This window comes from Fopius arisanus, unplaced genomic scaffold, assembly GCF_000806365.1.
Source record: "Fopius arisanus strain USDA-PBARC FA_bdor unplaced genomic scaffold, ASM80636v1 scaffold00029, whole genome shotgun sequence".
NCBI lineage: Eukaryota > Metazoa > Arthropoda > Insecta > Hymenoptera > Braconidae > Fopius > Fopius arisanus.
Window position 1 is genome coordinate 454,847 of NW_011887768.1, and position 27,405 is coordinate 482,251.

At 41.7% G+C, this 27,405-nt stretch overlaps 4 protein-coding genes across 11 annotated transcripts in view; 2 read left to right on the forward strand and 2 right to left on the reverse strand.

The window, feature by feature from the left end:
• beta-Spec (spectrin beta chain) overlaps positions 1-27,405 on the forward strand; it is a 75,058-nt gene that overhangs the window by 44,224 nt on the left and 3,429 nt on the right. The window contains exons 1-8 of one of the 5 annotated variants that reach the window (XM_011302731.1): positions 7,984-8,193; positions 14,624-14,821; positions 15,500-21,603; positions 23,216-23,358; positions 23,438-23,481; positions 24,676-24,777; positions 26,273-26,422; positions 27,069-27,336. In XM_011302731.1, the coding sequence (XP_011301033.1) occupies positions 14,686-14,821; positions 15,500-21,603; positions 23,216-23,358; positions 23,438-23,481; positions 24,676-24,777; positions 26,273-26,422; positions 27,069-27,336 (6,947 nt within the window). In that variant the 5' untranslated portion in view covers positions 7,984-8,193; positions 14,624-14,685. Of the gene's footprint in view, positions 1-7,983; positions 8,194-14,623; positions 14,822-15,499; positions 21,604-23,215; positions 23,359-23,437; positions 23,482-24,064; positions 24,122-24,675; positions 24,778-26,272; positions 26,423-27,068; positions 27,337-27,405 lie in introns of those variants that run through there. The other 4 variants (XM_011302733.1, XM_011302735.1, XM_011302734.1 and 1 more) reach the window with 4 other exon arrangements.
• Positions 72-14,704, reverse strand: LOC105265309 (uncharacterized). Of its 3 annotated transcripts, XM_011302740.1 has the most exons (3): positions 14,617-14,700; positions 7,590-7,738; positions 72-2,436 (listed from the first exon to the last, which is right to left on the reverse strand). In XM_011302740.1, exon 3 carries the CDS (start codon positions 2,416-2,418, stop codon positions 748-750), a length of 1,671 nt encoding a protein of 556 aa, XP_011301042.1. In that variant the 5' UTR covers positions 2,419-2,436; positions 7,590-7,738; positions 14,617-14,700; the 3' UTR covers positions 72-747. The 3 variants fall into 3 exon arrangements, with proteins under 3 accessions (XP_011301042.1, XP_011301043.1, XP_011301041.1); XM_011302741.1 differs by lacking the exon at positions 7,590-7,738 and having other exon boundaries at positions 14,617-14,704; XM_011302739.1 differs by lacking the exons at positions 7,590-7,738; positions 14,617-14,700 and adding an exon at positions 2,735-2,902.
• On the forward strand, positions 2,996-6,654 carry Vps39 (vacuolar protein sorting 39). Of its 2 annotated transcripts, XM_011302737.1 has the most exons (5): positions 2,996-3,189; positions 3,250-3,423; positions 3,510-5,853; positions 5,928-5,991; positions 6,284-6,654. In XM_011302737.1, exons 1-4 carry the CDS (start codon positions 3,120-3,122, stop codon positions 5,989-5,991), a joined length of 2,652 nt encoding a protein of 883 aa, XP_011301039.1. In that variant the 5' UTR covers positions 2,996-3,119; the 3' UTR covers positions 6,284-6,654. The 2 variants fall into 2 exon arrangements, with proteins under 2 accessions (XP_011301039.1, XP_011301040.1); XM_011302738.1 differs by lacking the exon at positions 6,284-6,654 and having other exon boundaries at positions 5,928-6,093.
• LOC105265306 (peroxiredoxin-2-like) lies at positions 25,033-26,265 on the reverse strand. Its single transcript, XM_011302730.1, has 2 exons — positions 25,627-26,265; positions 25,033-25,498 (listed from the first exon to the last, which is right to left on the reverse strand). The coding sequence occupies exons 1-2, from the start codon at positions 25,877-25,879 to the stop codon at positions 25,125-25,127; spliced, it is 627 nt and encodes a 208-aa protein (XP_011301032.1). The 5' UTR covers positions 25,880-26,265; the 3' UTR covers positions 25,033-25,124.

Consider the following 27,405-nt stretch of genomic DNA (forward strand, 5'->3'; position numbering starts at 1 on the left):
GGGGAAAGAAACTGGAGATGAAATTCTGGGAAAATCTTGAAGACCTTGAAGAATCCCTTCAGACAAATTTATTTTAATAAATCCCTTTTATTAATCAGTAAAGTCGTCACAATTTCAAAAATCTGATTGAAATGTGAATTTTACAATTTTGCTGCTGACACATCGAATTCTACTGGTCTTTACCGTTCGTTCATTAAAAATGACTGCCAGAGATTTCTAAGAGGCTGGAGTTGATGCGGTTGACAAACCGTGAGACAATGTTACTCAATCAATTCTCTATCATCGATAGAGAATTCATCGTGACATTTACCCTGATTCGATCTTCCGCAGATTCTGCGACGTTTATCACCCCTCAGCTCCCAAGAATCATCTCCAATGAAATATCGAACTCCTCGACATTTATGGTCGATCTGTCGAAAGATTTACAGACTTCACTATCCCAATCGCCCTGTCTCGACCTCTTATGCATTCTCGACATATCGCTATGCAATAAAAAACACATTTTCTTGAATTTTTTTTTCAAGTTATCACGCATACATATATATATACATATTATATCCATACAATTCTCACAAGAAAAATTAGAATATTTATAAGATGAAATAGAAGAAGTCTCATCATGAGAAAATTCAATACAAAAAATTGAAATTAACTCAATAATTCTAATCTCATCAACAATAAAATTTCACTATCGACTGAATCTCACACTAGACTTGAAAAAAATACACCCCAATGTCCACGAATCCCTCACTGTCGCTCCATCGAGAGATTGAGTGATTCCTCTCCCTTCTTGATGCCCCCCAGATCAAGCATAGCTCCAAAATCAGGTCTGACACTGGATATGGAGAGCTCCTCAGCGGTTGTGAAGTCAGTTCTCTTCTCCTCTTTCTTCCTCTCAGCCATGATATCCTCGTAACCAGTGAGCCCCTCTCCACCGAACTCCTTCCTCTCGCCAGCGAGATCCTTGAGCTGACCAGGAGTCAGAGGTACCCCCTTTGCAAGTGGTCCAAACAGGTTTGCTATGTTTCTCGCGTAAACCGAGGATGGGCTCTTTGTCAATTCGCTCAACGAGAAGCCGGACAATTTAGCGAGGTCAGCTGGTGTGAAACTTGCGATTTTACTGAGATCCGGGATTATCTGCTGGGAGAGATCAGGGAGGGGAAAATCCGGTGGTAAATTTGCTCGCATTTTGTTGAGTGTTTCCAGGGAGAGTGGAGCTAGTTTTGAAAAATCCACTGGCGGTGGCTCAAACTCCATTTTGGAGCTCTTCACAGATACCGTCAACTCACCAGACCTGAAGGTGCCCATGTCCCTCTCCTTGAACCTCTCCTTCAGGTCATCATTCTCCTTCTCAATTCTTCCCTCTCTGCTCGAGGTAGAGGGATGAAGAGCAAATTTCGTTACCGAGCTCGTGATTGTGGTATCAGGTTTAAAATTCACCGGTGCCAGGAATACATTATTTGGAGGCTGACTTCCTGGTGTTTGAGCTAGGGGTTCAGCCAGGGGTAGAGGGGGATAGGGCACAGAGTAATCAGTATCTTCTTTCGATCCAGGGCAGATCATCTCCTTGATGACCTCCCAGTAACCACTGCTTGTCCCTCGATTCCTTGGGAGCTTCGAGGCCAGTGAACTCCGCAGTCGATCCAAATACGTCGTGGTGGCTGTGAACTTGGACTTGAAGTCAATCCCACCCTCGGATTTGTAGTACTCTATGCACTTTTTTATCTCGTCCAGGGCGTCCTGGGGGAGGAATGGCTCCTGGGTTATTGTGTAAGAGAGCAGCATTGGACGTGGGTACTCGTGGGGACGGTTCTCTGGTGGTGGCATCGACCAAAAAACATTGAAATTGGACTCGTAACAATTTCCTTCCGCGTTGTATGGAGAGCATATTAATCCAACACAGGGTGTGTACCCATTGTCACTGGGTCCCTTCATCTTTATCTGGTAATCCAGCTGGTAATCAACATCTCTGAGGGATGGGGCAGCGTGTGATCGTGGATGGGAGTGATACCAACCAACGAGAGTTACCCTGTGCCACTCCATGGCCTTGGCAATCTCAGCCTCTACCATGCTGGCAGCAGTCTTGTCCTTTCCGGCGTATCGACAGGGGAAGGCATTTGTTATCGATAAATTGTGGGAATTTATGTCCCAGTGGCCACCCAAGTAACCGCACACCTCTTTGTCGGTCAGGTGACAGTGGAGATCGACAATAAGAGCGGCTGTCGTTGATATTGTCACCAGGAAGGGCTGGATTTTTCCCAGGGTGCTGAATGACGTCAGCTCCACCATGGTGCTCATATCCATCGCAGGACTTCTGATTCCTAGATTTGTGTGCTTCACTGGGACTCTCACGACGATCGAAGGATTCACCTGGGGCTTCTCCTGCTCTTCCTCCGTCGTCTCACTCGCTGCATCCATCGTATCCACTTTCGTACCCTGAAAAAATTAATTGACCAATCAAAATCACCAAAAAATGGGGAAAAATTTAAGGACAACAAATTCCATTGAAAAATAAATGTCTCTTGACTTCTTTTGCTTTAAATATTGAATAACAAAGGGCCGAAATAGAATTACATAATCTCGTATAGAATTGGCGTAAAAAACGAACGAGAAATGTTAATTAAATATTTTACCGAATTTTCTAGAGAAAGCATTGGGTTTTTCTATGAATTTGACGTACATGTAACCCCTAAAACGTTCGACCATTAATTTGTTTAACATTCAAAAATAATACCGGATGCATTCTCAGCTGATATCCAATTCCAGGAACAGCAGGGAATTTCCAAAATCAGGTCAATGACACTATTTAATTATCAAACCCAAATATTCACTTCCGCGAATGTTAAAAATTATTGTTGACGTCCAAAGACGCGTCGGGACTCACAAACACAAACCAAAACCTCCTGCTATCGTGATCGATCGCTGAAACGTCAGAATTTCAAGTGAAGAAGTGAATTTAATACTGAAGTGGTAAAACAGTGAGAAATTTCAAGATGGCGTTTTGTCGGTGAATCTGTCACTCTTTCCGCCTGTCAAACGCGCCAGACTGACGAGAAATAGTGGAATAAAATGTATTTTTAATTCACGATAGTCACAAATACTCGAGAAAATACAACAAAATGCACGACGCCTACGAAGCAACTCCTATCCTCAAGGTGTCAGTCCAAATCGAGTCGATGGCAGCCTATGGTACAGTATTAACCTCCCCTCCAATTTCCATTATTCATTATTAACTCATTGTTGTTGTAGACGACAATTTGTTAATTGGAACGAGAGAGGGACATTTGCTCATCTACAATGTACCACCGAAATTCAATGAGTATGGAAAGTTGGAACTGTTAAGTTACAGTAAAAATTTCAGCAAGAAAAGAATTGTGCAGGTGGATGTTGTCCCTGAGTTCAATCTACTTATTTTATTGTCAGGTGAAAATTCCCAGAGTATTACCTATATTTTCTCAAAATATCTCAATTTCCGAATGAATTCCAAATTTCGCAATTTGCTTTGATAGACGACATAATCTGCGTGCACGACCTGAACTCGTTAAATATCCAACAAATAAATCAACTCCCGAAAACAAAAGGAGCAACGCTCTTCGCCCTGGACGTCCAGGAGGCGGAGAGTCTAACCGGTGAGAAGAATACAGTGGTACGTCTCTGTGTGGCTGTTAAACGAAAGCTGCAGCTGTATTATTGGAAGGGTCGAGAGAATCAGTTCAAAGATCTGGGAGTTGAATCCCGAAATGAATTATCACTGCCAGATGTTCCAAGGGAGCTTGCCTGGTGCGGTGAGACATTGATAGTGGGTTTTCACGGTATTTCGTACACACTACTATCCCTAGAAGGCAAGATGAAGGAGCTCTTTCCAACAGGCAAGCCCCCAAAGCCCAGTATCACAAAACTATCGGATTCGTCATTTGCCCTGGGAAAAGACTCCCAATCGATAATAATGGACACCTCTGGAGAATTGATCCAGCACAATCCAGTGAAATGGACAGATTCTCCGAGTGCCACTGCCTGGGACGATCCCTATCTCCTGGGGATAGTCCACGATACTCTAGAGGTCTACACCCTGGAGGGATCCCTGCACATCCAGACTCTCCAGGATCTCAACAAATCTCGACTACTCTGCAGATGCAAACAGGGACGAGTCTATATTGCCTCAATCAGTCAGGTCTGGTGTGTTTCCTCAGTGGACGTTGAACTTCAGATTAGAAAGCTCCTGGAGCAGAATCAGTTCCAACTGGCCCTGAAGCTGACCAGCCTCTCAGACGCCACAGACGACGACAAACAGAAGAGAACGTATAAAATCCAGACTCTGTACGCCCATCACTTGTTCTGCAGCAAAAAATTCCAGGAGGCGATGAAGCAATTCCACGACTTGGGGACAGATCCATATGAGGTAATCAGGCTTTTTCCTCACCTGGTAGATTCTGGGGGAGCCAATGACGTGAACGAACCAGTGACAAGTCTCCCCAAGCTGCAGGATCGAGACCTGGAGAATGGATTACTGGCACTGATTGGTTTTCTGACGGAGGTAAGGCATAACTTGATGGGGGGCACAGATGTAAAGGAGAAGGACGGAAAAAGGGAGGATGGGAAGAAGGACAGGAAGAGTATGACAGCAGCTGCAACGGAGCAGCTCCTAAAGATAATTGACACGACACTTTTGAAGTGTTATCTCCAGACTAACGACGCCCTAGTAGCGCCTCTCCTCAGGCTCAACCACTGTCACCTCGCTGAGGCTGAAAAAACACTTCTGCAACACCAGAAGTACCCCGAGCTCATAATCCTGTATCAGACGAAGGGCCAGCACAAGAAAGCCCTCGAACTCCTGGAGAAACAGAGCAAACAGAGTGACTCCAGCCTCAAGGGCACTGAGAGAACCATTCAGTATCTCCAGCACCTGGGAAAGGAGCACATCGAACTGATCCTTAAATTCTCTGGATGGGTGCTGGAGCAGGACCCTGAACAGGGTCTCAGAATATTCATCGAGGACATTCAGGAGGTTGAGCAACTCCCCAGGCCAAAAGTTCTTGATTATCTACTGAGGCAGCACAAGAGTCTCGTCATCACGTACCTGGAGTACGTGGTGAGAGTCTGGGAGGATGAGAACTCGTTGTTTCACAATATTTTGGTCCATCAGTACAAGGAGAAGTGTCTCGCCGGAATGAGCCCAACTGCGACACCTGCGGAAAGGCAGAATGCTGAGCACGTTAGGCAGAAACTGCAGCAGTTCCTTGAAAAAAGTGTTCACTACACTCCTGAGACGGTTCTCGTTCAGTTCCCCTCTGATAGCCTCTTCGAGGAGAGGGCTATTATACTTGGCAGACTTGGCAGGCATCATCAGGCCATTTCTATTTATGTTAATTTACTTAATGACGTGCCCAGGGCCATAAAATACTGTCATAACGTCTACGCTGGGTTCGAGGGCCAGAGGAGTGGTGATGGGGTAAAATCGACTGATGGAGCTGATGAGGTGTACGTGACACTCATTCAACAGTTATTGAAGCCAGAGCCTGTATTTATGGCTGGAAATTCGGAAATACAAAAAACTGCTCAGCCTGATCTCGAGACAGCTCTGGAACTCCTGGAGCAATACGCCCCGAAGGTATCACCAATTAAGGCCTTGGAGGTGTTACCAGATACTGTGCCAATCGGCAGGATCAGGCACTTCCTGGAGGCGTCTCTGCAAAATCAATTGAACGAAAGGAGGAGAACTCAAATTTTAAAGGGTCTTCTTCATGCTGAACATCTGCAGGTGCAAGAGCAGAGAATGCATTATGAGTCACAGAGTGTTCTCATGACTGAGTTCAATATTTGCTCTGTTTGCAAGAAGAGATTTGGAAATCAGAGGTGAGAATCAATATTTCAGTAGATTTATCGTTTCCGTAGCAAAGGGGTATAATGAAAATTTTTCAACTTTCCAGTGCATTCGCCAGATATTCCAACGGCGAGATTGTCCATTACTCCTGCCAGGAGCGAAAGTCATAGGTAAAACGAAATAATTTCATTGAAATTCTAACTGCAATGTAACATATTCAACTAGTTGATTATTTTCAAATTTTTATGAATAAAAAAGTATTATAAAATCGATGAGAACTGCGCTCTAGAGATCTCTGAATTGATCTAGATCTACCTATTGAAATTCCTCTGAAATTTAAATCCATTCTTCCGGGGTTTATTTCCAGTTTCTATCCAAAAATATCTCCAATCTATAATCTCGATTGATAGAAAATTGAATTGATTAGGGCATGTGGGGAAATGGGGCATTTGATCGTTGCAGGTGATTGCAGATTCCACCGGTTGTGATTCTTTAATGATTGAGGGTGAAATTATTCAGTAAAAAATCAGGAATAACAAACGGTGATGAAGGATGGGGCGTGCCCGGTCCAGAAAACGTGTAAACGGGGCTGATGATGTCATAGACATGAGTTGTGTATCCCTCCGCCATATCGTACAAGTCGCATTATACTTGTGTAGGTGTACACAGCAATAAATTGAAGCAGGTACGACTTGAATTTCACCTGCACCCCTACACCATTTAAAAATCATCGCATCGTTTTTATTTATCATTTCTAATGATCCAAATCGATGAGATTATTAACATTAAAAATTACTGATTAACTGATATTGATATTAAATTTTTATATCATTCTAGACGGTTATTATTAATATTGATTTGATAATAATTGGAGAGATGAGAAGTGACAAGTGAGGAATAAAAAGTTTTAGTCAATGAGAACATTTTTTTGGAGGCATCTGATGGTACGGTCCAAAGAGGATTGACTAAAGTAGAGGGTCAGATCTGGGGGTTGGAGTGACCCCAGCGGCATCGTAGTACTGCACCCCAAGAGAGGGAGGGCGCTACACGTAATGGGGGGGTCAACCCGTCAGCCGACTCGGTAATTGCCTCAGTAGTAGTCTCGCTGTCAGAGGGATAGGGTCGGGGTAGACACCCCACCATAGGGTGCGGTCCCCCTCTTTCTCTTGGGGTGAGGTACTACAATGCCGGTGGGGTCACTCAAACCCCCACTTAGCGGCTCAGTTCTGGGGGGAGTACCTCACCCCAAAAGAAAGAGGGGGCCGCACCCAATGGTGGGGGGGTGTCTACCCGTCTGCCGACTCGGTAACTGCTTCAGTCGCAGTCCCGCTGTCAGAGGGACTAGTTGACTTGGTGAATTTTATTTTTTGAAAATTTTCAATTTTTCAATTTCAATGAATGCCTCCTCGATTTTCATGCTCCTCTGATGGCTTTATGAAAAATTTGAATTTTCAAATTTTGGTGAAATACCTCCTCGTTTTTCATGCTCCCCTGATACTTTTTTGAAAATTTTTAATTTTTCAATTTCAGTGAATACCTCCTCTATTTTTATGCTCCTCTGATACTTTTTTGAAAATTTTTCATTTTTCAATTTTAGTGAATACTTGCTTGATTTTCATGCTCCCCTGATACTTTTTTGAAAATTTTTAATTTTTCAATTTCAGTGAACACCTCCTCCATTTTCATGCTCCTCTGATACTTTTTTGAAAATTTTTCATTTTTCAATTTTAGTGAATACTAATTTCGTAACACATAAAATAAAATTCACCCAGTTGACTGGTCGACACCCCCATTGCGTATGGCGCCCTCCCTCTCTTGGGGTCCAGTACTACGCTGCCGCTGGGTCACTCAAACCCCCAGAACTGAGCCTCTACTTCAGTCAATCCTCTTGGAAGGTCTATCAAAAACCGCGACGATCTAAAAAAAATTGAGATAACGTGAAAGATTGGGAAATAACATCTTTGGAAATTTCACCAATCTCTTCTTCTTTTTCAAAACATTACAAAACAAATTCTCAATACACCCGAAATATGAAAAGTTGAATTTTTCAAAAATCTCACAACTGGAAGAGAGGAGGTGCGCATGCGTAATGGCGGTGAATTTAACCGGGCACTACTTTGCGGTGGCGTACTTATCAGGTTGGGCATTAGTGTAGTGCGCAGGGTTGGAGTTGGCGAGTTGTGTTGGCTAGGCGATGGATTAAAAACCCGTGGTGTAGAGTGGTGTGTGAGAAAATATTCAAGAAATTGAAAAAAGAAAAAGAAAGATCGAGAGGAGAAAGACAACCGTGACGAGAGAAATCAACACTAGGATATAATTTTCATGTGCCCACTGGATTTGTGACGGATTAACCGGGCTATTCCCCTGTGCAAGTAAGTACCAGTTATTGTAATCATTCGTGTGATTGTTGGGGCGAGATGCGGCGAGTGTCGCCCCGTTAAAAATGGCCGTTCGTTTTCTCGATGTGTTTTTTTTTCACCGCCAGATTTTACTGGGACAAACGGATAATTATTGATAGCCCGGAAATCCCGGGGATGACCCTGGAGGTAGGGATTATTCTCCCACCTGAATCGGGCAAGACGATTTCTCTGCCCGGGGAATAATCCTCCGGCAAAAAGCTAGTCATTTTCTAAAGCAACTTTTTATCATTTACAAATGACAATTTCTCCAGCATTCAAACGAAAGAAAGCTTTTTATCGTTTGCTCTGGGGATGAGTTGGCTTTATTCACCTGTCAAAACCCACTGTCCCATTGGTGACCCAATTCTCTGTTTCATTGATATCCTATTGTTGAATCCATGGATGAAAAGCTAGTCATTTTTCCCAACTCCTCAGGTATTTATTCTTCGATAACTCCAGTCGATTCGAATGGGTCATGATTCCAGTGATATTATCTCGGGAATGAGTGGATTTATTGAAAATTTTGATAAGCGATTTTATGTGCGAAATTTCGCGGGCTTCATTAAAAGATGTGTGACATTTTATCGTGGCATCAGTTGTTATCGAGATATTCGCGATTTTGTATTTTGCTGGATATACTTAGATGGTTGCTCACATTTTGTTAATTTTGTAATTATCTCTGTAACGAGTGGATTTGGGGGAAAATGTCACAAAACATTTCATGTGGAGAATTCCCACAGCCATAAAAAATGTCAAGTGAAATTCCCTCGTAAACCTACTCATTACTGAGATATTGAATTTTTTTTTGTTGGAGTATTGATTTTGTCACCCAATGGGTGGGAATTATTTTCGGCTAATTCCGAACTTGACACTCGCCAATGAGGGATTGTCAGGAGTTATTATTATCGGTGAGATAACCACAATATATATTCTCGAGTGGAATTAAATGGTGGGGCAATTGATGGGTCTTTTAATCGGGCGATTAAACTCTTAAAAAAATTGTTTGGGTGGAGTTTTTAAGACAGACTTTGTTTTTTGATCATCTGACGTATGAATTTGACAGATGGCTGTCCTCGTGGCCCCTCCCCGAGCACTCGGGATTAGTCATAGTCCCAAAAATTTCAAGCGAAAGTCAAGATGTTTACTATTATGTCAGGCGATGTGTCTCCCGAGTATCCCAAGCTCGGAATTATTGAATACATTAGAGAGATGGGATCGTCAGTCGTCAATTAACGGGACTTTAATATTCCTGACGTGCCCAATGGTCATTCATAGAATTTATCACTCAGCGCTTTAACTTTTCTTCACTGATAATGATAGAATTTTGTAATACTGATTACAATACACTTGATATTTTCATTACTGTCATTAAAATAACTTTATTCATACGAATATCTCACTACCTTCGAGAGATAGAGAATTTTTCATTTCAAACAATTGGTAGATCTGCCCGAGAGTTGCAAAAAAGCTTCTACAAAAAATTTTGTATTTCGATTAATTCAGAAGATATCAATTAGAAATATCGGCAATAACGAGCTGAATATTGAAGTCCTTCATCTACAGATTTTGGGATTCGTTTTTGGAAAGTATCTCGTTATCCATCGACGACAACGACATTTTTATCAGAGACTTTTTCATCTAGAATTTCATGAGCTAGAAAAAAGTTAATTATGTAAATATCGCTATCTGTGACAGATACCGAGATATTCTCCAAAAACTGAAGACTCGTTGAACTGAAAATGATTAACAATATTTTTCTGGGGGAAAAATTATGTAGGACAGTAAACAAAGGGGGAGATGCGTACTGAGGTGAAGAAATGAGAGCGAGTACTCGGAAAACCGTGAACATTACAGTCAACACGTTTCGAAGAGTCAATACAATTATTACAAAAAATCGTTAACCCGAGGGTATGCTCAATTTTTTTTTTCAATTTTGATGGCAGAATAAACGAAGAGAAATCTCTATTTTATTGGAAAATCGTGAGTTCCCCAATGGGTTATCTTCTAAATATAAACCACTTTCCCTCCCCTAGGATGATCCAATTTATTCGAGCGTTGGAGAACTTTCCTGTGTACACAACTAAAATAATTACTCAGTCTCATGACTGAAGAAAAGGGAAACCTCGGAGTAATTCATTACGGAATGAAGATAACTGTTGAAGTACTGGAATTATCTTCGTGATCGAAATATAGGATCCATTATACGATATACTTGAGGACGTGATAACACTGAGATAATGAGGGAGACACTCGCAAGTGAATTAATTATTTTCGCTTACGAAAAAAGGATTATTATTTTTATTCTGTCGGATAAAAAAAGACTTTTGTATACACAGGAGTCACCTTTCGGTTACTGGATTCCATTACTTCACTGTACAGTGATTTTCTATTTCAAGGTCTCGGTAAAATACCCTCTGGCGACATTCACAAGGGAATTCAATTCGTGCCTCCGGTTACCTGGTATATCTCTGATGCTAAAAGAGATTTCAAAAAAATTGTAGGACCTTTTTTGTAGAAAAAATTCCAGGCTACAAAAAAGACTTATAAAAAATTTCGCTAGCTCCTTCACATTTCGAGATATCCTCAAAAAAATGATCTTCAATTTCGTAGATCTACAGAAAGAAGAATCAACTCTTTCACATTCAATTCTTCGTGAATATCTCGGAAACCTGGAGAGATAGGAAACATTTCATAAGGACTTCATTTCTAGCTCCCAATTTTCTCGACCAAAAAGGTCCTTACAAAAAATTTACTATCTCCACCGGTTACCAATATATTTCGGTTCTACAATTTCTTGCCTTTATTCGGTTCGTTAATTGTAGATAATTGAAACAACGCTCATTAATTGGTAATTTACAAATGACAATTAATGGGTAATCACTGATATTTTCCCTCAATTCTCAACAAGCGTTTGAACAACCTGACTTCCGAGCTAGATTAACGCAAATGCGGACGTGACGTTGAACTGTTACGTGTTGAAAAGGGCGATTCGACAGTTATCCCTCACGATTAATTTCTTTCTCATATTTTTTTCTCCTTGGGATATGACTGGTATCACGTACTTTGATCGAGTTAAAAATTGTAATTGGGGGCGTTGCCTTGGGCCAAGAAGGTCAGCCGAATACCGACCCTTACCCTCTTCCTCTCATTCCTCCAAGGAAGACCCAGTTAATGACCCCTAAACCGAGTTCCCCTAAATACTATTCGAAATATTAATGACCCCCCCATGATAACTATTAAATTCTGTATTAAACTAGCCACCGGAGATGAGATTCCTGCCAAAATCGTCTTTGAAACTCATTAACCACAGGAAAAACATTATTACTCAAATTATTTTAACCTCCCACAAAATCCGAAGATAAAAAATTATAGAAATATCTGAAAATTTTCCACTTTTCACTCAATTCTCATTCCATTTTTATTAAATTATAATTTATTGAAATACGGAATGAATTGGTGAATATTAGTTGCTCTTGTAAAATTATTAAAGGCATTATTAAATCACGGAGTGATTATATTAGTATAAACAGGTATTTATGCATAATAAAAAGTTCATTGGGATTTCCAGAATAATTGACAGTAATTGTTTGAGAATTAGGATTGATCGTGGGATTTCAGAAGGAAAGGAGGAAAATTCCTCTATTGTTCTAGTTGGACCGTTACTTTGATAGTTAAAATGTTGAAAAACAGTTGACCGGAAGCGAGAGACGGCAGGTGTATGTGATGATGACAGGGAATGGAGTTGAGGTCTTTCAGTGCTTGTAAATACAGCCATGGGGATTTTTTATTCTCATTGCTGTGTGTGTACGTGAAGTACGGCGCCGCATTGACTGCATTGAAAAATCAATAGTCGTGGTTTAGTGTGTGCGTGTGTCTCGTATCACCTTGATAGTACAGGGCAGAGGAAGGGCCTCTGTTTCTGGCTGGGATTTACTAATCAGTCAAATTTTTTTCCCTCAACCTTCAAATTTTTCTCGAGTATCTCCGGATCTATAGGAGGTAGCCGAATTTTTATAGGAACTTTTTTCTAGATAAAGAGTCAAGCTGCAAAAAAGGTCGTACGAACATTTTTCTAGCTGTATTAATTTCAAAGATATGCGACGAAAACCAATCTTGAAAATTTGGGTTTTGATTTGTTTTGGAATTACGAATTTGGGGGATAGTTATGAAACCGTGTGAGATAGCGGAATTTGGATTCTACCTTTTTCGTAGCTCTCTTCATTATCTAGAAAATATGTTCTATGAAAATTTTTCTATCTGTAGTCATTTTGAAGGTATGCGATAAAAACTGAACTTTGAAATTATCATTTAATCATTAGATTCTAATGTCATTCACTTGATGATTCATGAGGGTTCACCCTCTAAGAGGCAAACGTGCCTCTTATTGTTTGAGACGAGCTCCCGAGGATGGGCCCTCGGTACTTCGTCATTGCTCATGACATGAACGAGTGACCAGTGGTCTCGGTGCATTAATTCATGACGCCAAGAGTAATTGATCTAAATTTACTGCACTCATTACGTAGGCGCGGAATTTTCATTCATGAAATAGCTCAGCTTTTCATTGTTGAAATAAAAAAAATATCTCGGGTGATGTAACAATTACATCGGTTGATTGAAAAATTTCTGATGGTCGGACATTAATTACGGGGCGCATGTGCGTGACCCAGAGATTCCTTGCTGATAAACTAGATTAGTAGAGACGAGATTGTGTAGGTGTGGAGGTTTAGCACCTCAGCCCTGGAAAATTATATTTACTGAGGACAAACTATTCTGGAATTATTGCCTCTTGTTAAAACAAGAATTTATTTGTTATTTTTGAAAAAAAAAAAACAGCGAAAACTGGACTTTAGTCAAATTATTTAATAACAATTGATAAAAAATCGTTTTTTCAAGGAATATCCCTCAATTTAAAAAAGACGAGATCTAAAATTGAAAAGATTAAACAAATTTCGCTATTTGACATAAATGGAAATAATGAAACTGTCAACTCCCTTCAAATCTAAATTTGGAAAACATCAATTCCGGAACATTGAATTACCCAGTTCCCCACATCTTTCACTCCATTTTAGTAAATCCACATCGGTGTAGTTTTCCTCGTAGAATGAGTCTCCCAGGATCTGAAAAACTCATTTAACTCGCCTGAGAATAATTTTAGCGTCTGAAAGACACAAGAGGCCCATTCAATACTCGACAAATCGCGATAACTAGATAAACTCCAACTGATAGTTCTTTGTTATCTGAAAATAAAAGGCTTTGAGACAAACAACACGGTTAAACTTTTCTCAGAATAACAAATCGAGGCGATTCCTCATCAAAATGCGAAAATTAATTATATCCAAGTGTTTTTAAATGTTTCCACACGTTTTCCGATTTTCCTTACGTTTCACTATTTAATTTACTGTATTGAATATTTAATTTAATTTTTCAATTATTATTTTTTAATTCTCAAAATTTTCCGGAGAAAAGGGAAACCCCGAAAAAGTGGTTTTTCCTATTTTCCCAGATATTCTGGGATTGAATTATTACTTTATTTTTTATGGCAGAGAGGAATGACTTCTTTGAGAGTAAAAAATATTCCTCAAATAAATAAAAATATCCAGTGATTTATGGAAAAGAAAGTCGTCAAGGTGTTTGAGTCTGCTCGTGGACCCGTGAAAATCAATTGTAGAAACGAGAAAGTTGGCACCGAGACATAACTGTACTCGTATCCTCCCAATAATTTTCAAAGAGCAACAAGCTCGAACCGTTTTTAATAGTCGCGTAAATATATCTACGTGATATCATACGAGTGACGTAATCCACGAATGATGATGATGATGTCGAGTGGGAATGCTGGCTGGAGTGCCCCCCACGTTATTATGAGCTCTACAATACTCCTCTTTCAAGAATTAACCTCGCCCGTTACCAAACTGTACATTAAGAGAAATTATTCAAAAAATTTAACTGACAAAAATAGAAAAAAAAGAAAAACATTCTACTCGAAATTTCTCTCAATACGCGAATTTTTCTCATATTAATTATCACATTAATGGCGAATTCATTTGAACTATATTTCAAATAATTTAAATGCCGTTAAGAAATTCATTAACATTGATATAATTAATTAAATCATGTGGCAGCAATTACTGGTTGCAATTTGAATTTATCCTTGACATAAAGCGTAAAAATAAATTAAATGAATCTAATAAATTAATTAATCATTAGGCATCAATGTAATGAAAATGTCTATGCGCAGTGAATTTACGTACACATCCAGAAGTTAATGAAAAACCGTTTGTGCTGTATAAAAATAGAGTGATGAATAATTCACGTGAGGTATAAAGAACCAATTGAAGATGATTGCATAACAGAGGAACTTGGGGTGCATGGGGATAATATTTTAATGCATATTGATACCTTTCAGGACGGCCCTCTGGTGAAGGGGTTTAATCACGAGGTGATTGAGCTGTTGGTCCGATTGGCAGAATGACGACCGACATCTCGGTGGTGCGTACAGGATGGGATCCTACGTTACAACAGGAGATTGTCGACGAGTACGAATACGACGGAGGAAACTCGAGCTCAAGACTATTCGAACGATCGAGAATCAAGGCCTTAGCCGGTGAGTTTATCGTTATATCGAGGGTTTATTATCAATGGAGAACAGGGAAGTCAAGCCACATCCGATGATAAGATTTATGGAAAAATTGTGGAGTGAAGTTTTCAGATACTAATTAGCAGCGAAGTTGTAAAGTCATACAATTGCGCTCAAATTTTTTCGCTGCATATTATCGATTTATCTCGGGAACTATCGATTTGAGGAAGAAACGCAAAAGGACTTTTTTGTAGTTCAGTGAATTTTGGATGAAAAATGTTTTTTCGTGTTTCTTCCTAAAATTAACGTTCTTTGAGATAATTTGATATGTAATAAAATTAATATTAGACTTGCCCTGTTAGATCCGGAGTTTTATTTAAATTGATATGGAAAATTGTGAAAATTAATTAATTATTGTTAGGAATTGTTTGATATACTATGATATATGCATCTGAAGTCGCAACATTATAAATGTTGATTAATTGAAAATTAAATAAATAATGTGAAGTGGCGATCAGAAGGGAATTCCTCGATTTAATTGTGTAACTAGTCCTCGCGTTAGGTAAATTACAATGACGTATAGATTCTCAGTTAGTGAGTCCTTGGAAGGATATTACGACAAAGTGGTTGAAGATTTACGAGGTGAACGATAAATCCCCGTTAATCGCAAACCGCAAAATTTCGAAATAAAAATTAATTTTCCAGGCGAACGTGAATCCGTTCAAAAAAAGACCTTTCAAAAATGGGTCAACTCCCACCTGGTGCGTTGCTCCTGTCGAATAGGTGATCTTTACGTTGACCTTCGCGATGGAAAAATGCTAATAAAACTCCTGGAGATTCTCTCCGGGGAGCGTTTGCCACGTCCGACAAAAGGCAAAATGAGAATTCACTGCCTAGAGAATGTGGACAAGGCCCTGCAATTCCTCCGCGAGCAACGAGTCCACCTGGAGAACATGGGCTCTCACGACATCGTCGACGGCAATCCCCGTCTGTCTCTGGGTCTGATCTGGACGATAATTCTGCGTTTCCAGATTCAAGATATCACGATCGAGGAGACTGACAACCAAGAAACTAAGTCCGCTAAAGACGCTCTGCTGCTGTGGTGCCAGATGAAAACAGCTGGTTATCACAACGTTAACGTCAGAAACTTCACGACCTCCTGGAGGGATGGATTGGCCTTCAATGCCATTATACATAAACACCGACCAGACTTGATTCACTTCGACAAATTGTCAAAGTCCAATGCAATTTATAACTTGAATAACGCCTTTAATGTAGCTGAGGACAAGCTGGGGCTCACTAAGCTCCTGGACGCTGAGGACATATTCGTGGACCATCCGGACGAGAAGTCCATTATCACGTACGTCGTAACTTATTATCACTACTTCTCGAAGATGAAGCAGGAGACAGTCCATGGTAAACGTATCGGAAAGGTCGTGGGAATTGCAATGGAGAACGACAGGATGATTCACGAGTACGAGAGTATGACGAGTGATTTATTACGCTGGATCGAGGGTACAATCGAGGCCCTGGGGGATCGTAATTTTGCCAATTCCCTCGTGGGTGTGCAGTCACAGCTGTCGCAGTTCTCGAATTACAGGACGATTGAGAAACCACCAAAGTTCGTGGAGAAGGGAAATCTCGAGGTGCTTCTGTTCACGTTGCAATCCAAGATGAGGGCGAACAATCAGAAGCCCTATACCCCGAAGGAAGGGAAAATGATATCCGATATAAATAAAGCATGGGAGAGACTGGAGAAGGCAGAGCACGAGCGAGAGCTCGCCCTGAGAGAGGAGCTCATACGCCAGGAGAAACTCGAGCAATTGGCAGCGAGATTCAACAGAAAGGCGAGCATGAGGGAGACATGGCTGTCTGAGAACCAGAGGCTAGTCTCTCAGGATAACTTTGGATTTGATCTTGCAGCGGTGGAGGCAGCAGCCAAGAAGCACGAGGCAATTGAGACAGATATATTTGCTTATGAGGAGCGAGTCCAGGCGGTGATGGCTGTATCCCAGGAGTTGGAGACTGAGAATTATCACGACATTCTCAAGATCAATGAGAGAAAGGTGAATGTTCTACGTTTGTGGAATTATCTTCTTGAGCTGTTGAGAGCCAGGAGGATGAGGCTGGAGTTATCCCTCCAGCTGCAGCAGAACTTCCAAGAGATGCTGTATATTCTGGACAGCATGGAGGAGCTTAAGCAGAGACTTTTGACTGACGATTATGGAAAGCACCTGATGGGAGTGGAGGATCTTCTCCAGAAGCATTCACTGGTGGAGGCTGATATAAATGTTCTGGGCGAACGTGTCAAGGCTGTGGTGCAGCAGAGTCAGAGATTCCTCGAGCCAGGGGAGGATTATCGTCCATGCGATCCAGCGATTATTGTCGAACGTGTCCAGCAGCTGGAGGACGCCTACTCTGAGCTCGTACGTCTGGCTGTCGAGCGTCGGGCTAGACTCGAGGAGTCCAGAAAGCTGTGGCAATTCTACTGGGACATGGCTGACGAGGAGAATTGGATCAAGGAGAAGGAGCAGATTGTCTCAACAGGTGATATTGGACACGATCTTACGACCATTAATTTACTGCTGTCTAAGCACAAGGCACTCGAGAATGAGATTCAATCTCACGAGACTCAGCTGATGTCAGTGGCTGCTGTTGGGGATGAGCTAGTTAGACAGGAGCACTTCGGTTCGAGAAGTATTCAGGAGAGACTGAAGGAGATTCTCTCCATGTGGAATCATCTACTGGATCTTGCCTCCTTCAGGAGAAAACGCCTCGAGGAAGCTGTTGATTTCCATCAGCTGTTTGCCGACGCAGATGACATCGACATCTGGATGCTTGATACACTCAGGCTGGTATCCTCCGAGGACGTTGGTAGGGACGAGGCTAATGTCCAATCACTCCTGAAGAAGCACAATGATGTTACTGATGAATTGAAAAATTACGCTGCAACAATCGAACAGCTACACCAGCAGGCATCAGGCCTTGGTGAGCACGATGCCAAATCTCCAGAGGTACTTGAGAGACTCGCATCCATCGATTTTCGGTACAAGGAACTCCTGGAGCTTGCAAAACTGCGAAAACAGAGACTCCTGGATGCATTGTCATTGTACAAGCTCTTCAGTGAGTCCGATGGTGTGGAGCAGTGGATTGGGGAGAAGAACAGAATGTTGGATACGATGGTGCCAGCTAAAGATATCGAGGACGTTGAGATAATGAAACATCGGTACGACGGTTTTGAGAAAGAGATGAATGCCAATGCCTCCAGAGTAGCTGTTGTCAATCAATTGGCGAGACAGCTGCTGCACGTTGAGCATCCAAACTCCACTGAGATCGTTAAACGTCAGAATGAACTCAATCAGAAGTGGGCGGATCTCAGGGAGAAGGCTGAGGGTAAAAGAGAGGCTCTCAATTCAGCTCATGGTGTACAGACATTCCACATTGAGTGCAGAGAAACTGTTTCTTGGATTGAGGACAAGAAGAGAATTCTACAACAGACTGACAGCCTCGAGATGGATCTCACCGGTGTCATGACACTTCAGAGAAGACTCAGTGGAATGGAGAGAGATTTGGCTGCCATTCAGGCGAAATTGGATGCCCTTGAGAAAGAGGCCCAGTCCATTGAGCAAGAACATCCTGAAGAGGCTGCACTCATTCGAGAGAGAATCACTCAGATTCAAACAATTTGGGAAGAACTCACACAGATGCTGAAGGAACGCGATGCCAAGCTCGAGGAGGCTGGCGATCTCCACAGATTCCTCAGGGATCTCGATCACTTCCAGACCTGGCTCACCAAGACCCAGACGGATGTTGCCAGTGAGGATACACCAACGAGTCTCGCTGACGCTGAGAAACTTCTCACCCAGCATCGAAATATCAAAGAAGAGATCGATAATTATACCGATGACTACACGAAGATGATGGAGTATGGGGAGAGACTGACTGCTGAGGCTGGTGATGGTGATACCCAGTACATGTTCCTCAGGGAGCGTCTCAATGCCCTCAAGATGGGTTGGGAGGAGTTGCACCAGATGTGGGCCAACAGGCAGAATCTTCTCTCGAATTCCCTGAATCTCCAGGTGTTTGATCGTGACGCCAGACAAGCAGAAGTCCTCTTATCCCAGCAGGAGCATCATCTCGCTAAAGACGAGACGCCATCCAATTTCGAACAGGCAGAGAACATGATAAAGAGGCATGAGGCATTCATGACGACGATGGACGCCAACGATGAGAAAATCAACTCTGTCGTCCAGTTTGCAACTAGACTAGTGGATGAGGGACACTTTGCCGCTGATAAAGTCAGGAAGAAGGCTGAGAATATCAATGAGAGAAGGAATATTAATCACGAGAAGGCTGATCAGCTCATGGAGAGACTGAAGGATCAGCTCCAGCTGCAGATGTTCCTGCAGGACTGTGAGGAATTGGGTGAATGGGTCCAGGAGAAGCACATAACCGCGCAAGATGAGACCTACAGGAGTGCCAAGACAGTGCACAGCAAGTGGACCCGTCATCAGGCATTCGAGGCCGAAATAGCGAGCAATAAGGATCGTCTGGAACAGCTGCAGAGGGCTGCCGATGAGTTGATCAGCCAGAAGCCCGAGCTCACTGATATAATTAAGCCCAAAGTGTCAGAGCTTGCTGATCAGTTCGAGGAGCTCGAGACAACGACTCACGATAAGGGAGAACGACTCTTTGATGCTAATCGAGAGGTTCTCATTCATCAGACCTGCGATGACATCGACTCCTGGATGAATGAACTCGAGAAGCAAATCGAGAGCACTGATACTGGATCTGATCTGGCGTCTGTGAATATTCTCATGCAGAAGCAGCAGATGATTGAAACACAGATGGCTGTCAAGGCTCGTCAAGTCACTGAATTGGATAAACAAGCTGAGCATCTCCAGAGAACGACTCCAGATGATAAAATGGAGGAGATTAAGTTCAAGAAGGAGAAAGTGGCGCAGAGATTTGCACAGTTGAAGGAACCATTGGTGGATCGTCAGCGTCAGCTGGAGAAGAAGAAGGAAGCCTTCCAGTTTCGTCGTGACGTCGAGGACGAGAAGCTCTGGATCGCGGAGAAGATGCCACAGGCCACCAGCAATGAGTACGGAAATTCCCTGTTCAATGTTCATATGCTGAAGAAGAAGAATCAGTCACTGAGAACAGAAATAGAAAATCACGAGCCCAGAATCAACGCTGTATGCAGCAATGGCCAGAAACTCATCGACGAGGGACACGAGGCAACACACGAATTCCAAGGATTGATATCAGAGCTGAATGAGAAGTGGAGAGAGCTGAAGGATGCGATAAGCGACAGGAACAAACATCTGTTGCAGAATGAGAAGGCACAGCAGTATTTCTTCGATTCGACAGAGGCTGAGTCCTGGATGAGTGAGCAGGAGCTCTACATGATGGTTGAGGATCGTGGAAAGGACGAGATATCGGCGCAAAATCTCATGAAAAAGCACGAATCACTGGAGCACGCCGTCGAGGATTATGCTGAAACAATCAGACAGCTCGGTGAGACAGCACGTCAGCTGATAAACGATCGGCATCCACTGGCTGATCAGATTGCAGTTAAGCAGTCACAAGTGGACAAATTGTACGCTGGGCTGAAGGATCTTGCTGGGGAACGAAGGGCTAAGCTCGACGAGGCTCTACAGCTGTTCATGCTTAATCGTGAGGTCGATGATCTCGAGCAGTGGATCAATGAACGAGAATTGGTGGCTAGCAGCCAAGAGCTTGGACAGGACTACGATCACGTCACTCTCCTCTGGGAGAGATTCAAGGAATTCGCGAGGGACACTGAGACCATTGGCTCTGAGAGAGTGGCTGCTGTCAATGGAATTGCCGATTCCTTGATTGCAACAGGACACTCTGATGCTGCGACAATCGCTGAATGGAAGGATGGCCTGAATGAGGTATGGCAGGATCTTCTCGAGCTCATCGAAACGAGAACGCAGATGCTGGCTGCCAGCAGGGAGCTCCACAAGTTCTTCCATGATTGCAAGGATGTTCTCGGGAGAATTCTCGAGAAACAGAATGCAATGTCCGATGAGCTTGGCCGTGATGCTGGCTCGGTGTCAGCTCTTCAGAGAAAGCATGGAAACTTTATTCAGGATCTGTCGACTCTTCAGAATCAGGTGACGCAGATTCAGGAGGAGTCCGCTAAGCTGCAGGCTAGTTATGCTGGGGATAAGGCCAGTGAGATCACTAATAGAGAGGCCGAAGTTGTGGCTGCTTGGAATAATCTGCAGGCCCTCTGCGAGGGGAGAAAGTCCAAGCTCGAGGACACTGGGGATCTCTTCAGGTTCTTCAATATGGTCAGAACCCTCATGATATGGATGGACGATGTCATCAGGCAGATGAATACTTCTGAGAAGCCCAGGGATGTGTCTGGTGTGGAATTGCTGATGAATAATCATCAGAGCTTGAAGGCTGAGATTGATACCAGGGAGGATAATTTGTTGACCTGCATTAATCTGGGGAAAGATCTGCTTTCCAGAAATCATTATGCTAGCTCTCAGATAAAGGAGAAACTCACTGCACTCACTGATCACAGAAATGCTCTGTTGCATCGATGGGAGGAACGCTGGGAAAATCTACAGCTTATCCTTGAGGTCTATCAGTTTGCTAGGGATGCAGCTGTCGCTGAGGCCTGGCTTATTGCACAGGAACCGTATCTCATGAGCCAGGAATTGGGCCACACCATCGATGAGGTGGAGAATCTCATCAAGAAACACGAGGCGTTCGAGAAGTCCGCTGCTGCACAGGAGGAACGGTTCAGTGCCTTGGAACGACTTACTACGGTATTTATGAAAACGCTTGGAATTCCTGTTGATGTAGTTCTGGTGGTTTGGCAATGGGGGGGAGGAATGGATTTTGAGATTTTAATAGGGATGAAACCATGTGATGAGTGAATACGATAAAATTCTCGAGAAATGAGAGAATCGGAAAAATCAGAAAAATAGCGACGAAGAGTCTTAATTCGATTTATAATTCCACGTTTGCACTGGTTGAAATTAACGAATATCTTGATAATGAGTGGTTTCGAAGAAAAATGTCATAAAACTTTTTTTGTAGCGGATGAAATTCTCTACAAGAAATGTCTGAAAAATTTTGTTCTGAAATCACTTGTTATCGAGGTAATATGATATTTGAGAAATAAAAAAATTGAGTAGTTGTTTCTATTTCACTCCTCGCTCAATCCTGACGCTTGAATTTTAATTCTAATGTATGTTGTTGGTACTTGGTGATACTTACCCTAGCCCGAGACGATGCATGGTAGTGACTTCTCGAGCATGACGGTGATGGGACTCACAAACACGCACACCATTCCCATTATTCACCCACCAGTCTCAAAAATTTCCCTCACAATTCCCAAAAAAAGGATCCGTCCTCTTGAAATTGTTGTGCGTGATATTATTTTCGACTCGGATCGATTTTACTCACCCCTGAGGGCTCGCAGACGAGAGACAACGTCCACAGGGACGAGACTCAGTCCCAGAGGAGGAGACCGGGTCGATCGTTCAGAATCAAGACCCAAATCTTTCCTCTGGGACTCTAGCTGGAGCAGACATAACTCTGTCCTGTCCAGTGCTGATTCTGTCAGTATCAGATCTAATGATAACTCTGTCTTTGAGGAGAGCCCTGAGGAGGTAGACACACAGGTAATCGAGACTAGTAAAATTTGTAAATATGAAAATCCCATGTTTTCTAAAATGCCTGGATTTTGAAGACTACATTTTTAATAATCATGGGTATTTTTTAAAAATGCTCAAAAAGGAAAATTTTTGCAAATAAATGTTCTTCTCTTAAAATTCTTCATTTTACGATACCGGAATAAAATTCGTTGAGGCTGATCTGATGAAGGTCAATAATTTTACGGAATATTCAAAAATACAAGGTGATTAATAGAATTGGTTCTCACCATTTTACTCAATACCTGCGCCATCTTGTCTAAAAAATTTTGAAGATGGCAGGGTCTACACCTCGTACTTTTGAACAATTATTAAAATGAATTGCCTTTTTAGATCATCCTCAACATTTGACATCTTATTTCTCTGTAGTGAACAATTATTTTAAACCATCTTGCAGAAATTTTTTTTTCGGCTGAGAATTCTTGACTCGAATATTCTTCCGCATTTCAGTAGCTTCTTTTTTCCAGAGTATTAAAATTATTAAAATCCAAATTATTATGAAAATGAAAAATTATTACTTGATTGAATATTCGATTGCTAAGAGACGGATCCTTTTTCCTTTTTCATAACCCAAAAATAATCTAACAGGTGAGTTATACACTGAGCTTTTTGTTTTTTGCACATAAAGAATAGTAAATATTGCGTAGTGTAAAATCATTGAGTGATGAATAGATTTGAAAATTAATAGCCCTGATTAAATTCGAATGAATGGTTTTTTTAGTTCGAGCTGAAAGAATTGAAGAGACGAGAGCAAGAACGAGAAGAGGAGGAGAGACGTAAAAAGGAAGAAGCAGCAGCAGCTGAGGCAGCGAGATTGGCTAAAGCAACACCAGTAACGAGTCCAGATGAACCCACGAGCGAACGGTAAATTTAATAAATGAGAAATGAAAATAATAGTGAAAAAATTTTCTGATTATTCATTGAGCTGTTCTTCTTTCCCCAGAGCCGAAGCAGATGGTGTGACGAGTGGTGAGCAGGACGACCACGGTAAGTTCTCTTATTATTATTTCCATCAATATTAACATTGCGGTTTTAATGAGTAATGATTTGCACCTCTGGGTGAGACACTGAGCGAATGGCTGACAGCAATGAAGAACTTCTGAGATGATGTCACTCATTCCAATTCCATTTTCCGTCACTCGTGATGAAATATTTTAATCTATCGAGTAAAGGAAAATCATGATGAAGTTGAGAATAGTCAAGTGATTTGAAATTCTTCTGAAGTTCAATCCTATCGATTTTTTCATTAATTCATCAGATGAATCCGCAGATTTTAAATCGGAAATTCGATAAATAATTGCCGTAAATTTTAATAATCAGAATTAAAAATACACTTGGATATTCTCAAATCAAAAATTTCGGTACCTGGGGCAGTAAAATCTGAAAGTCTGAATTGAAACAAGCCGTAACAATTATAAATGCTGAATATAGCATGAACAAGCTACTAAACGCACGTCTGTTTCTCCTTCACCCCTCCCATATCTCTCAAATCCTAATAAAAAAAAATAATAAACCCATGAAAAATTCCTCGTGCACCCAAATAATGCGGCACGGAATTGCACAAACGCAGTGGCATTGCGTAAGGCTTCTACACGAACACCGCCATCCCAAGAAAAGCCCAAGGAAGGTGAGTGTTCGGTGAAGTTGAGACAAATAATATTTAATCATTGAATTGATATCACCTGTTACCACATTCGCACATTTCCCTGACATTCTCCGACCGGCTGACGTCACCATGATTTTTTGCATGACCTCGTAGTGTTCATTGAGACATTCGTAATTTTATGGTTGCAAATGGATAGATTTTAGAATAGAGGGGCCACACGAAACGAGCTTCTAGGCCAAGGTAAGGTGGCATGTTTCCTCTTATCACAGTTATCGTGATGATTTATGATTCATGATCTTCAAGTCCATCGCCTTGTTGTGATTTTATTCGGACTGAACTTGTGCAAAAAAAAAACTGAGGATAAATGAGAATTAATTAATAAATTTGTGATTTGACGATCGTACCTCCTAGGTAGCGCCTCCTGGAGCATCACGATGACTGACGATTGAAAATTTTGAGTTTGTCCCCAGGAATTTTAAACAGTTCACACAATACTTTAATTTCTATTATAATTTAATCAGTAGTTAGCAGTTCGATTTTTCTCGCATGAAAATGTTGTATTGGTATTGGTGTAGTGCATGCTAAGAGACCGGACCGACTGACTCTATCCGAGGCCAAGGGACCAGTCATCCAGACAACCCCAAGGTCTCACCTCTCGGTACCGCCGACGCCGCCAAGTAAGTGTTAAATTGAGTCAACGGATTTGGGAGTTTGATTTGTCTAAATCGATTGATTCCCATTCTCTCCAAACGCTCAAAAAAAATCGTCCGCAATACCAACTACTCTCAACTACTCTCAATTAATCTAGGCAAATCATCTCCAGGAATATTCCATAAACGTCATAACACTCAGATAAAAATTATTTCTCGCAATTAAATTTACGAGTGTCAAAGAAATTTAATATCCTTAATAGAAATGGAGATATCCAAATATTGAAGATACACATTTTACTCGTATATTTATTTGACAGAAATAACATTTTTTTCTCAGTTTCGAATTGAATTGAGCAGCGGTGAAACTATTCCTATTCATTGTCCTCGAGTTTGGGCGCGAGTTCCTCGGTTTCCAAATTTGTTGAGCGCATGGGGCATACTGTTCCGTATTTATCGACGAATTGACAAGCCTCGATCACCCTGAGCACCTCATCAACAGACCTGGGTAACGCCATATCAGTTATTGACATGTGTCTGAGCTTCTGCTGTTTGTCGATTATAAAAACAGCTTTCGAGGCAACACCCAGTTGTTCGTCGAGAACCCCATAGCGTCTTGATATCTTCTGGTTTTTGTCGGAGAGAATCGGAATACTCATTCCTCCCAGCCCCCCCTGCTTCCTGGGGGTCGTCACCCACGCGAGGTGCGTGTATTGAGAATCCGTGGATATCGCCACGACTTCGCAGTCTGAAAATTTTCATCAAAAATTATATTTCGGGATTGAGGAGTTATTGCTGACATTTTTTACTGAGATATTGCACTTTAAATGAACTTGATTCTTGAATTATTATTATTTTATCATCTATTTAAATTACCCAGGTCTTGAAACTCCTCGATTCTATCGTTGAATTGTATCAACTCGGTTGGACAGATTATGGTAAAGTCATACGGATAGAAAACGAGAGCCAGATATTTTCCAGAGAAATCTCTCATCGTGAGATTAACAATTTTGGCGTTGTGAACAGCTGGACCACGCCAGAAAGGTGCGGGTCTCATTAATGGGGGTGTCCCTCTGGCATTTATCACCACCTGACCCCCGCACTCCTCGTCACAGGGCAGTTCACTCATTTCATTTGACAAAATCAAAAGACAACTAGATTCTACCGAAAATTGCTTTTGCTATTCTTTAAAAATGGGAATAGTTTCACGGATGTTCAATTGTTTCAAAGCTTCCCAGTGGTCCGTAGCCGTATTCAATCATTTCAGTTGAATGAAATAAATTATTTCCAAATGACGTTGTTCCTTCACACACGATCGAGTCTTTTCGAGTCTTATTGTCTTTGCAAAAATATTGTTATAAAAATTTGCATGAGCATGTAGCATGTGAAAAATGCAGAATTCTTCGAGACAACATCTATGGAATGTATGGAAAACTCTGGGAGCGGCGATAACACGACTAAAATCGTAAAATAAAAAGAAGCTAAGTAGAATTGTAATTGAACCGTGTTGTCCACTGATAAGCTCCAAAGGGTAGCAGCTCGGAGTCTGGTACCCTGAAACGTAAGGAGAGAAGTCGCAGCAAATCGCCATTCAGGAGTTTCCGATGGAAAAAATCCCCGAAATCACCGAGCTTAGATCGTAGCGGTGTGAGCGATGATGAACACAGTTTTGGTGAGTAGCCTCTGAGAATGCGCCAATGCTATTTGTTGATGCTTTGAACGTAAACGAAACCCTCCTGAGTTGATTGGCATGTTAATTAGGTGATTAAGTCAGTGACGATGCGATTGGAGACCCAATTTCAAAATAAAAGCGATTTTTTTCCCTGATTAATCATTAATCAGCAGCGAAGTGTTGAAGCGACATAATTCCAATTCTTTCTGTATTGAATTATCTCGAAAATGATAAATTTCAGAAAAAAATATCAAGAGAGCTTTTTTGTCGGAAATTTAATCATCGACAAAAATGGGCTTTTGGTATTTCCACGTTAAGTTATCTGGAAAGCTAAAAAATACTGCTTGCATGAAGCAAGATTAATTTAAGATGAATTTTCAACGCGATTTATTTCACTTTAACGCTCAACCGCTGGAATAGTCGCACTGCTTTAAAAATTGATTATTAATTGGTTAATTAGGAATAGTTGATGGAGAGATATTTCAGATTTGGAAGGCGGCGAGCTGCGGTAGAAATTAATCCCCAGATCTGCATTCTGACTAATGACAAAGCGGATTTGATAATTAGGAAGTCTAGAGCTAGTGCTTGATCAATTGAGCTCGTGTTTCCGTGTACGGGAGTTTAATATTATTGACTGTATTCGCAGAGGCCAGAAGCCCCTCTGACGATGAATTCGAGGGTGCACTGTCCCGCAAGCACGAGTGGGAGAGCACCACGAAGAAGGCGTCCAACCGATCCTGGGATAGGATCTACATGGTCATTCGGGGACAGACTCTTGTGGCTTACAAAGACCAGAAGACCTGCAAATCATCACCAGATCAGACTTACAAGGGTGAAGCCGCTATTGATCTTCGAAGCGCCACTATCGTCATCGCTACTGATTACACGAAGAAGAAACATGTCTTCCGGGTCAAGTGAGTACTCAAAATAAATTGTCCTGATTATTTATTCCACAAGATATTCCCAGAAATGGCGAAGAATTA